At 56.8% G+C, this 12,500-nt stretch overlaps 1 protein-coding gene across 18 annotated transcripts in view; it reads right to left on the bottom strand.

Annotated features, from left to right (window-relative positions):
• The window catches only part of ptprfb (protein tyrosine phosphatase receptor type Fb), a 206,363-nt gene that overhangs the window by 109,902 nt on the left and 83,961 nt on the right, over positions 1-12,500 (bottom strand). For all 18 annotated transcript variants that reach the window (XM_035421849.1, XM_035421854.1, XM_035421851.1 and 15 more), the window contains exons 3-4: positions 2,446-2,591; positions 1,866-2,007 (exon numbers count right to left, since the gene is read on the bottom strand). In XM_035421849.1, the coding sequence (XP_035277740.1) occupies positions 1,866-2,007; positions 2,446-2,591 (288 nt within the window). The remainder of the gene's footprint in view (positions 1-1,865; positions 2,008-2,445; positions 2,592-12,500) is intronic.

Below are 12,500 nucleotides of genomic sequence, written 5' to 3'. Positions count from 1 at the left end.
TCATTTATTAACGCAGGTCAGGTCTGCAGAGCAGCGGCGTTGCTGTTGGAGCTCCTGGATCGCCGGCCGTGTTGAGGAAGGGGGGGGGGGCACGCAGGGGGGGATGGGATGGGTCGCTCATCGACACCTTCTCACGCTCCGGGGCGACACGCGCGGGTCTCGGGCCGGGACCGCCGCCCACGCCTCACACTTCAGCGACCACCGCTGACTCACCGCGCCCTGGCGGTGGGTGGAGGGCTCCTGGGGGGGGTGGGGGGCGGGGGGGGTGGACTCGCTCCAGCAAGGCCGGCACACATCCCGAGGAACGGGCCCCTTCGCCACGGCCCACGGATCAGGCGGCAGAAGGGACGGCGTGGCGGTGCAGATGCTGCTGCCTCGTCAGCATTCGACACCTCCGGAAACGAGGAACTGGCGACGTACGACGGCAGCGTGACTCAACCCCGGGTGTGGCCCGGGTCGGGACGGCGCCCTTCTGTTTTTACGGCTCGGGCTGCCTGCGTCACGCCTGCCTTTCCCAACAGCTCCTCACCTAACAGATGCTCGCTCACTCGCTCACTCGCACACTCGCGCACTCGCTCCCTCTCGGGCAGATATCCCACGATGCACCCCGTGAATAACCCCCTCGCTCTCGCGCATATATCCCACGATGCACCCCGTGACTAACCCCCTCGCTCTCGTCGGCCGCGGTGACTCCGGCTGTCTGTCGGCCCATCTGCCCCTCCCCCCGTTCGGCGTGTGGGGGTGCATCTTGCGTGGCGCGGCCCTGGCAGGCTCGTCTAAGCCCGAGCAGCGGGGCGTGGGATTGGCGGACGGCGCGGCGGGGGCGGTGCTGACGGGCAGGTGACACGCAGGCGACCGTGACGCGGGAATCCGGAGAACCTCCGGCGCGTCGTCACGGTTCCCCACGTTTACGCGCCTCTCCCGCGCGCCTGACGCACCGTGCGGCCGTAAACAACCTGGCGTGCTGAAACCGCCATTAATCACCCGATCGCAAACGAGACCTCACACGCGCCCCGCGCTCGGATCCTTCCGGAACGTTCCTCCAGGCAGGCTCTGGTCAGACAGCGCGCGGTAGTCCGACGGTCCGCGCGGTTCTAATTCGGTACGCCGCGAACCGGCCGGTCTCAGCGATGCCGGGGTCAGAAACGAGATTAGGGGAGGGTTAGCGGGAACGCCTGCCGGCCCGACCCCAGCCCCGCGCTTCGCTCCGTGTCTGCAGGCTGTCTGAATCGGGGTGACTCGGCGATGAATCCATTTCACGTGTGTCTAATGCTATTCTGCTAACGCTCGCTATCCGTGTGCTGAATCACATTACGCACAGGACCTCTGGAATCTGTTTCTTTTCCCCCAGTCCTGCTCAGACTGTTTGCGCCAGGCCCCCCCAGCAGGATTAGGCAAAGCGGCGACGGTATCGGCCCGTTCATCTCCAGCGCCAGACGCTCCCGCGCGCGAATCGATACCGAGGGCCCAGAAGCCTTTGTTCAAACACGGCGTGTCAATTTGAGCATAAACGTCGCGATTTCTCGCGTATCTCCTCATCTTTCTAATCCTGCTGGGGAAAACGGAACAAACCCGTGTGAAAATTTCTGAACACATCTCCAGAACTCCACATAACTCCAGGATAAAAAGAATCCTGGGTGATCAAGAAGCACACCTAGCAGAGGCCTGGTCGTAGGCGAATGCTAACTGCGGCCAAACCTGCGTATGTGTCCCCCCCTCTGGGAACCTCGGCTGGCTCCCACGGGCAGGCTTTCGCCCGCAGAGCAGCTCCGCTCGGCGGGAGGTCAGTTTGGACCGGCGTAGCGGCCGAGGCGCGTAGCGGCTTTAGCGCTTTGGTGCGGACGGCCAGCGGGGGGCGCTCTTACCTTCCAGGACGGTGAGCTTGGCGCTGGTGTTGATCTCGCCCATGCTGTTGGTGGCGGTGCACTCGTAGATGGCCTCGTCCCGGTGCGTGCGCAGGGGCTGGATGCGCAGCACGGACCCTGACCCGTCGTCAAACTCGATCACCTGCCGGGAGACGGGGGGGCAAAGACATTCCCTGTGCGTCAGAGGGGGCCGCTATTGATCTGGGACAAACCGCACGCAGGCCTCAACCCTCTATCCCCCCCCAGAAGTAAGGGCGTGCACCCCTACAGGCATGCAGCGATTTTGATCATTTACTGGGACACCCCATGGCGTCCCATGGGCCTGCTGCCTCTCATTAGGGGCTGTGGATGGAGGTGCACACACAGCTAGGGAGAGGTTTCAAACAGCACAGCCCTGTCTCGTGTGATTCACACGCTCAGAATACATGCGCAGGGCAGTCCACAGAGAACCGGTACGGCCTCTGTCTCTAGGAAAGCTGCTAATGACCCCCAAGCCTCAGGGCCTGGTCACGTGACTCCCGTACGGCCAATGGAGAGGACCGTCCCACAGGAGGAGAGAAAAGGCCGGGTCGACACGCACCTCGAAGCGCTGCGAGCTGACTTTCTTCCCCTTCTTCATCCACGTGATCCTGGGCTTGGGCTCCCCGCCCGCCTGGCACACGAACGAGGCCACCCCTCCCGAAATCCCCGTCTGGTCCTCGGGGGACTTTATGAAGTTGGGCAAGCCTGGCAGGGAAAGAGAAAGAAAAAACACAAAGACACCTAAAATTAGAAATTTGAAGGGAATTTTGCCTTAAAAACAAACAAACAGAAACAATCCAATTAATAACAAGATTAACCTCCGTACGCAGTAAAATGTTTTGTGCTAAATCAACACTTACAGAGTACATATGGTCCTACTCCGGTCCCAGTTGGGCTCATATGTGCTCTGTAAGAGCTGAATTAGCGCTGGACAGTTCGCTGTGTATGATCACACGTGAGCGGGGGTCGAGACAGACGAGAGAAGCCGACAGTGAGTGAGTGAGTGAGTGAGTGAGCGATGCTTCGCCGCTCATGCTGGGAGTGTACAGTGAATCAGGGAAAGCTGGTAACAGGCTTTCAGGCCTGGTGCTAATTACACTCCAGCACCACAGCGTTAGCTTGGTGAGCTAGCACTATTCCAAACAAGTCTCCAAAACTGCTTCCCCCCGACCCCCCCCCCCATCATACCCCTGAGTGACTGAAACCTTTACGTCGCCATCCCCGTCTCATGTGAGAGCGCTGCTGCGGCGGTTAGCGCAGCGCTGAGCCTGATCAGAGGCCTTGGCACGCGATCGCGCGGCGGGGATGAATAGCGCTGTGAAGCGAGCGCTGGCGAGCGTCACCGCAGCGCCAGACAAAAGGGTTTCCCTCCGCCGGGCCCTTTGTGATGAAACGCCGCGTTCTCTCTCTCTCTCTCTCTCTCCGTCGCTCGTGGTTACACCGCCGCCGCCGCGCCGTCGGTTAGCAGCAGGCGGCGAACTCGTTGGCCCAGGCGCTCCGGGTGAGCCCGCGCCTCCGGGACATGGGGGGGGGGGGGGCACGCCCTGCGCCATTGTGACGGGGGAAGGGAGGGGGGGAAAAACAACAGACTGGGGCACGTTTCGACACCACCCAGGAAAGGTGACACGCCGGGGCGGCTCGCACGCGAGCTCCTGACGGTACACGCCAGGCGCTCCTGTTTATTTACCGTTTCCACCGTAAACACCCCGGCGCTGACCTGGGAGCAGAGCCAACGGCAGGGCAGGGGTCAGAGCTGAACTCACACCAGCTCCAGCAGGCTGAGGCCAGCCAGCCAGCCAGGCCCCGCAGAGCAGAGCCCTGAAGCCCGCACGGTGAGTTAGCGCAGTGCTGCTCTGACCCTGGGAGGGCCCGTGTGGTTTATAGCCCGGCGAGGATGGCCTTCTCCCCAGAATGAGAGACTACAGCAGAGCCCCCCCCCAAGGCTCTGACAGCCAAAGCCTTGTACACTACGAACCGTAAAGCACCGAGGGATTAAGAACGTGCCCGGGCCCGTCCCGGGGGAGGGGAGGGGTGCAGTTTAGGAGTTACCCCCCCGGACCACAGGCCCCGGGGCTGCTGCAGGTCCAAGGCCTCTGGTCCCGGACCAGGGCTCACAGGCGGGTGGGAGGCTGGCGTTTCGACCGCCGTCTCCTCGTTAGCTACTCGTCCCACCGCGCGACGTGACGTCGGCGCCCCTCGCTCCAGACGCGGGCAGGGAAACGAGCGGAGGGCAGATAAACCCAGCGGGCAGCGGGCAGCCTGCGCCGCTCGTAAAGAGTACACCAACCAAAGGCTCACACGTCCAAACCAATCCAGCGTCAAGCAGCGAACGTCTTCCTCATCTTTAATGAGGGATAGCTTCTGTCTTATAACACACATCTGACATCCAGGGTAACAGATATTGGGTTTATGAGCGTAGACACACACACACACGCACATGCACACGCGCACACACACACACTTCTCTGTCTCTCTCTCTCTCTCACACACACACACACACTCTCTCTCTCTCTCTCTCTCACACACACACACACACACACACACACACACACTTCTCAGCACTGTGGCCAATGAACCCAGGTCTCTGCAGATTAGAGAAAATGGCTCCACTGTGCACGCTCTGGGCAGGGCTGAGCCAGGCCACGCAGTGCCGCAGAAGCCATTCGCCCCGTTTATATTTATCTTCTAATAAAATATCTCAGGGGCCAGAGGGGGAAAAACACTAAATCAATAACTAGTTAACATAACATAACAGCAACTCCAGTGTTTGAAAAGCCCGGCCATCCAGCATGCGGTAAGCGGCAGTAAAATCACAGAGGCCCCGCCCCAGCAGCGGTGAGACCTGGGAAGGCTGCCCTTGCCCCGGGACGGCCCCCATCATCACAGGCGGTGTACCGTGACACGGACCGACCCGCTGCGCTGGAGAACCCCTCGCTCTGGGGGGGGGGGGGGGGCACTGCAGAATTAACTCCGTGTCTGCACCGTGTGTAGAGGCCTGCTAGTGCTTGTGTGTGGCTGAGAGTGTGCGTGCACGTGTGTGTGTGTATGAGAGAGACAGAGAGAGAGAGAGAGAGAGAGAGAGAGGGAGAGAGGAAGTGAGAGAGAGAGAGAGAGAGAAAGAGAGAACAGAGAGAGAGTGTGAGATTTATAACGTGTCCCGTCCACATCCCCCTGACCCCCTCAGCCGTGCAGCTGGCTCTGACATTTTTGATGACATTTACGTCCCCGCTCCCTCCGGCTCCCGCCTTGACTGACACACCAGGGCGGCGCAGGTCTCAGCAACGTCCCGCCGTGTCGGCGGTACACCCGCGCTGCCCCCCCCCCCCGTCCCCCCTCACCGGTTCTCACTGCAGACACCTCGGAGTGCGGAGCGGGCCAGGCGCTCTGAGAGAGGCTGCAATCCGAGGTCTGATGTCATAGTTCTCCACGGAAGGTGTGCGTGCGTGTGAGAGTGAGAACTCCGTAAACAGCTCAAAGCCTCCGAGCGTCACTCTGACCTCTGAGTCACACCTCTTTTTTTTTCTTCTTCTTTTTTTTCCCTCCCAACAACTTTTTAGCTCATTTTTTTTACCAGCTTACCGGATAGTTTTTCTCTTCCTCAGTGTTGAGTGGGGACGGGAGGAATCAAACGGAGCTGAGAGCGCTCCTCTAAATTAAAGCGCGCAAGTGAACCGCGGGCCGGGGAGAGATTTTCTGGCTCGCGAACCCATGTGAAAAATCCACCCCCCTGTCAAACGATATCCGCAAAAATGCGCTAATGACCCTTTTCCGAAAAAATAAAACGGTTCCAGCGGCGTCTTATCTTCCCTGGCGTTAGCGGCGGACTGGCGCGGGGCCGCGGCGCCTCGCTCTCTCTCTCCCGGCTCGCTCGCCCCGTGGTCTGGAGGGGGCGTGTCCGCGGGTGGGCGGTTAGCGACGGTTAGCGGCGGAAGGCCGCGCGGCGAGGCGGAGCCCTCTGCTCCGGGACGGCCCGTCTCCGGCACACACCCTCCCCCCCCCCCCCCTCCAGGTGCGTGGGAGGCTGGAGCCGTTAGCTTTAGCGGGAAGGCTATCGAGTGAAAAGAGGAGGAGGAGGAACCGCCTTTAGGCCTCCCTGCGCCTCCTTTCCGCAGCGCTCTCCCTGATGCAGCGCCCCCCCCCTCCCATCGCTTCACGCGGCCCCGTTGCGGGGAGCAGCAGTACTGCCGCTTTCACAATCTCTGCCAGCAGCGTTTAACACATTTATTATACGCTTCTGCGTTAACCGGTTCCTGTTAGCTGCTCGCTAGCAAAGGCAAAAACAACATCCAGCACGACGTGTTAAAACAAACACATCGCTATGTCAGTAAACAGTGCGATATTCTAACACCAATATGCAAATCAGAAATACACCGTACTCTGCGCTCGAGAAAAATAAAATTGTACCGTGATTCACTATTGATACCAATCTGGCTGACATTTTTCTACACACATTTACTATTCACTGCCCAATGACTTTTTTTATTTTTTAGTTCCTGTTTTCCCACACTGAACACGATCAAGCTGACCGTCAATATGTATTCATCTTTTTCTGAATTTCTATGGTTGTAAACCCCCCCCCCCTCAAAGAAAAACAAAGAAACCAGATGAATAAAGCAGTGGGGAATCCCAGGGTGTCTGAGGGCCCTAAGAGCTCTGGGAACAGGCGAGACTGCAGAGCTGCTGTTCGTATCCTTCCGGTTTGCCGCTGCACCCCTCTGCTCGTTTGCCTTCACCTACCAGGGGGTCCCCCCCCTCCTTTCAGCTCCACTCGGTTTTCTTTAAACACAAAATTACACCTGCGTCGCTTTCCATTTCTCACATTTATGTTCATTTATGTTCTTTGCCTTAAAAAATGAAAAAAAAAAAACTGCTTGCACCAACACTGCAGTCGCTCCAAAGCCCTTTGCAATGGAAACTGATAAAGCAAAGTTTACAGAGTTTGAATTCAGTGCCAAATTCACAGCCAAGGAAAAAAAAAAAAGCCGTGTAAAAAAAAACAGAAATGCTAGATCACCATAGCAACAGGGACACTAATTCTTCAAGACCGCGCTTTTTTCACCCGTTGCCTATAATTGAAAATAGGGCCGCGGTGCTCAGGTTAAAAGGGGTTAATTTGCCATTTGTCGGCCTTCCCTCCCCCAGCAGTCCCGGGGATATCCTCACGCAAATATTTAAATCAGAGTCAATTCAAAGCAGGGGCTGCGGAGGGATCCAGCATTTGCATGCCTGCTGCGATTGCAGATAAGCGCGATCTGAAGCTAATCCGCGCGGGGGCCCGTGCGGGGCGTGCCTGCTGCCGTCTCTCACCGGGGGGGGGGGGGGGGCGGCGGGGAGGCGGAGGGGGCTGCGGAGCTAGCCTAGCGGCCCCCCGCTCTCCATTCAAAGCTATGGGTTGCGCTAGCCGTAATGCTAACAGCTGCAGGACCGCCCTCCCTGCAGAAAACGAAGTCCTCCTGCGCTCCAGCCTGCAGGTAGCCGGCGAGGCGAGGCTGATCCGTGAGCGGCGGTTACGCCCAGCGCGAGACTCCCCTCGCCGGACTCCGGGCTTTAGAGGGCTTTTCCCTCTGGTCAGATCAGCGAGCAGCAGTAGCGCAGCCGCTCTAATCCCCGCTGGCCCCGCTCCCTAAAGCTCCAGGCTATCCCTCCTCCAATAATGTCCAATTAACCCCATTGTCAGCGGGCGCTAGGCCAGGGAAAAGCGGACAGCGCGGCTGCTACGTGAACTGCTGACTTCCCTTTGGCCCGGAGTCGGTCCGCAGACCTATTTGCAAAGGTCCCCACAAAAGGGACAATGGCTCGCAAAGGTCAGGCTTTGTGAAGGAAATGTTTGTCTACCGGCCTGGAGTGGCTCATTGTTTGCCGGAGTTGCCTGGTAGGTCCTGGCGCGTTTCCTCGGTTTGAAAACCGCGTCGGCCCGTTCCCAGAAATGGTGGGATTTCCCTACGCGCGTACGCACGCACACACACACACAAAGAAAGAAAGAGAGAAAGAGAGAAAGAAAAAAAAACGGAAACAACAACAGGAACGAGGTAAATTGAGTGAATTCATCTGAGGCTAGTGACAGAGAATAGGCCCGTGGAATCAAAGGCGTGTGTAAATGTCAGCTCTGTTTCGGGTGAGGTGGGAACAGGCGCTTCAGTCGCCTCCGCACATTTACTACAGCCGTTTCAGAGTCAGTCACTTCCTGTTCATGTCACTTCAACCAGGGAGGTTAGCGGGGGTCCCGTGAGGCGATGTGGAATTGGCGGCGCCCGGGGGGATGACAGGCGTGGGGGTGGGGGGGGGCTGTGACCTCCCACCGGCGTGGACTGTTTTCTCAGCGCTGCTTCAACAAAGCCCTCGCATGCCGCAAAGCCGGGGGTCTGAACAGGGGAGCGGGGCGGCCTCTCAACAGGTGGGTGGTCCCCGCTGGGTCAGGGGGTCGTCAGGCTCCGCCCTTCTGGGACAGGCCCCCTTTCTGAAGCAATAGGTCCGGGAGTTAAAAAAAAAATTTAAAAAATTCAGGAAAAGAGAGGGAGGGAGGGAGGGCTGGGAGTGGGAGTGGGGACTCTCCGGGACGGACCACAGCTGTGCGTCGCGCCAAACATCTGGAACGAAGTGCTGAGCGGGGCCCCCCGCGGCTGGGCAGTCCCTGTTGCTAATTACCACCGTGAGAACAGCTGAAGTAAAACAGAACCCGGGGAAGAAAAAAAAAAAGGAAGGAAAAAAAAAAAAACTCTGCGCGACGCAGCGGTGCTCACACAGCGCACTCGGAGAGGGACGGGCACTGGACCCGCCGGGCGAGCGGGGCACAGACCGCACTGGAGCCGAAAACAGTCAGGGCCTGACCGACCCCCCCAACCCTCACTCCAACTCCGCAAAAACACCGCCCAGACCCACTCCGGGGTGTGTGTGCGTGAAGGATCGATAAAAAGCCAGCGCAAAACATTTATCCTCATTAATAATAGATTAGCCACTTATCATTTTCACTTATACACTTAACCGAAATTTGTTAGAGGGTATCGGGAGTGGCTGTTTTAGCAGCGCGTTGCCATTAATGCCTTCAGCGCCGTTAGAGGCTCTGCCCGAAATTAATTCCTCATAAAGCCGCCCCGCCGGAACACTATTCCTCAGATAAGGTCAACTTTTTGCCTTTTTTTTTTCATCTGTTCGTTTGTTTGTTTGTTCGTTTAATTTGACAAAAAAAACAGCATTTGGTTTCTGGCTAAATATCCGCGGTTAGACAGTTCACCGTTAATGTGACTGCTCATTTCTCCTAATTAAATGGCTCATCCGAACCTCCGCGCAGGAGCAGTCTGTTTCCTTCCCGTTTAGCAGAGGGCTGTTCATCTTGCGCTTAATTTAGCTGAAATGCAAAAAGCACTGGATGCCTACGCTGCAGCTATATTTTAAGACGGGGGGGGAGGGGGTAAAACTCCTTGCAAACAGTAAAATAATATTGCAAAAACATTTAATATTTATGGGCCCCAAACCCCATTAAGTGGTGAGCAATCCAGCGCTAATACCTACACACTTGACTGCAATGTGCTGGCTCTATAAATGGCAACATCTCCCTGTTCGTGCATAGATTTCCTTCCGCTAGATTTGAGCCTTTCCATTTCGTCTTATTCCGTTGGTTTTTAAAACCGCACGCCGCCACTTACATAGCTAGCATCTTCTGATGAGGTTTGGCACAGAGACTACAGCGCTCAACAACCACCCCCATTTTCAAAACCTTTTATCTATATTCCCCTCATCCAACCCCACACGTCTGTTAGCCAGCCCCTAGCGCTTTACACCAAATAAATCAAGAGCCATACAGCTCCGAGTTCACTTGGTCACAGGAAGGTTAGATGCAGAGAGGAGATACTCGTGAAGTTTTATTAATTCAACAACCTCTGTACATGATGGCATAATAAACACAGAATGATGTCCTTCCACACTCCGTCTCCCACCCACTGTGTAGCGGTGTGGAGCGTTAGCCAGACAGTGCTGGGCAGCGCTGGGTATGAGCCTGTGTCTGTGTAGCAGTGTGAAGCGTTAGCCAACAGCGCTGGGTATGAGCCTGTGTATGTGTAGCAGTGTGAAGCATTAGCCGTTAGCGCTGGGTATGAGCCTGTGTATGTGTACCAGTGTGGAGCGTTAGCCAGGCAGCGTTGGCTGGGTGGAAGATGCGGACAGGGAGGGGAGGCTCCATCGAGCGTTTCATTAGCTCTTTTCTCACCCGCAGTCTGGATGCAGCCACACACACAAAACTCCTGGGGCGGGGATGCTTGTAATTAGATCGCGATGGACAATTTTACCAAACAACTTCCTCCGAACAATGAGACCAAGTGTTATTTTCCCATTTAATACGGAGTGCTGGGCATTTGCAGGGCCTTTATCAGGCTGTTTCAGCCCGATGTCGTGACCTTGGCGAGCGAGGGGAGGATTCCTTCCTGCGGAGCCGCGTGGAGATAAGCGTTGGGATGCTAAAGATTCTCGCGCCTTACCTCCGCCTCGCGGCGCCGGCTCGAAGCATGCCGCGGCTAAGCTACTGTGTGCGCCGCGGCTAAGCTAGCGTGTGCGCCGCGGCTAAGCTACCGTGTGCGCCGTGGCTAAGCTACCGCGCACGCTGCGGCTCGACGCCGCACCTGGCCCGGAGCCCCTGCGCCGCGGAGCTAGCGAGGACAGACGCGCGCACGTCCGGCGCCCCCGTTCCCTCTCCGGGTGAATTATTCAGGAGATCGGCGCTGAAGATGAGCCCAAAGTGCAATTACGCACTGGAGGTGCTTCTCTCTCTTTCTCCCCACCGCGAAGTGCATTACAGTAATGGCGTCCTCAAAAGCGGCAGATCGCCCCGCTCATATCACATTCTAGGGGTCCCGTCTCCGCAGCCTCTCCTCGACCCGACCCAAATGGGTACTAAGCGGTTATCCGTGTTGCCGGCGGCCGGGAACGCGGAGTCAATGCGAGAAGGCTCATTTGGATGCTTCCGGTAAGCGTCGTATAAACGCGGCCTTCATAAATCTTTGACAAGCGCAAACAACCCACCGGTATTAGAGGTGAGCGTCGTTATATGGGGGGAAAAAAACTCAAGGAGTTGGCCGGTGCCAGAACACATCTCTCGCCGTGGGCCTCGCAGCCGCTGAGCAGCTTTCTGAGTGTTTTGCGAGGAATGATTTGTGACCCGTGGCTTCTAAAGCGATGGTAATTGCGCATTAAGAAGGGTATGAAAGGGTTATCATCGCAGGACGCCGTTTTTACCCATTATCCTCACCCTGATGAGGGAACAATAGCAGGCCGTTTAGTCACTGCTCTGACAAAAGGAGCAGTTAAGAAAAGAAAACACCCTACTTACAGAAGTTATTTTATTAAAACCACGCTGGCAAATTTGAGCGCGTTACAGACAGGCCTCTTTGAGGGCCCCTTTGAGGGCCCTGTCACACAGAACACAAAGGGCCCCAGGAAGACGCACACAAGGGACGCACACAATAGGGCGGCTCGCACGCGGAGCGACGAGGACGTAACAGAACCTGCGCACGCAAACGTGTACGCTAACACGACGCCGCGTGCACCGAGCCACGAAAACGACCCGTCCCCGCAAGATAGCACTCTTCCGTCACCCCCCCCACCCCCTCATTCCCCCCCCCGAGGACACGCGCAGTTAGACGCCACACACACACACACACACACACACACGCACACACACACACACACACATGCACACACACACACGCACACACACACACACACACACACGCACGCTGAACTGTGAGGATGTGACAGAGCTCACGCAGGGAAGCGCACAATTAGCCGCCGCGTGCGCGCTGCACTGTGAAGACACCAGGCACCCTGTGAAAAGGGGGGAGGGGGAAGCGCTGAAGCGAGAAGCGCTCCATGCTAACGCGGCGGTGAACCACGCCAGCTCAGCAGTTCCGCGGTGTTTAGACTCAACTCCGGGCCTGGCTTTTCTCACGCACGGAAACGCAGGGGGGGGGCAAAGAACACGCTAACAACACGCGTCACGTCATGTGTGTTCCGCGACCTTGACACTACGCAGGTTAGCACGCTACGGGCCCCTGAGGGACCGCCACGCTGAGCGCCAACTGCAGCGGTGTTCAGTTCAGGCCCGGCTACATTCTTCACTGAAGACAGCGGAGCCTCCGCTTATGTTCACCTTTAAAACAACTCAGTCCGGTAATAAGCACTATGAGAACTCACTCGGCCATGATAAGGCCATGGCTGCACGGATTACTCATCACAGTACAAGACGGATACATTGGGAACTACTTGAAAGTTAGAAGCCAATCAGCCGAACTGTAAACAAGCGAGAAGATAAAAGGAACTTGCAGCGTCAGTGTTACCAATGATTGCACCCTAATCAAGACGGTTCCCAAGGAAATCGTGTAAGACGGGAGGTTGCTTTTTGGCTTTTTATGTTGTTTTTCTCTATGTTGTTAAGAATACGATGAATCTGAGAGCACCATTTGATAGTTGGCTCTGCAGGCAGATGGCTTTCAAAGCTTGCTTGTTCTTAGGTAGGCTGTCAAGTTTTTCGCAGACCTACTGTTACCTGCAGTTCCATCTACATCAGTCTGAAATGGCAGATATAAAAAGACAGACCCATTAGTCCACAGGGTGTGCCTGGTATTG

This window comes from Anguilla anguilla, chromosome 6 (genome assembly GCF_013347855.1).
Source record: "Anguilla anguilla isolate fAngAng1 chromosome 6, fAngAng1.pri, whole genome shotgun sequence".
NCBI lineage: Eukaryota > Metazoa > Chordata > Actinopteri > Anguilliformes > Anguillidae > Anguilla > Anguilla anguilla.
Note: the sequence above shows the minus strand (reverse complement) of the source record. Positions and strands in the feature narration are given on the sequence as shown.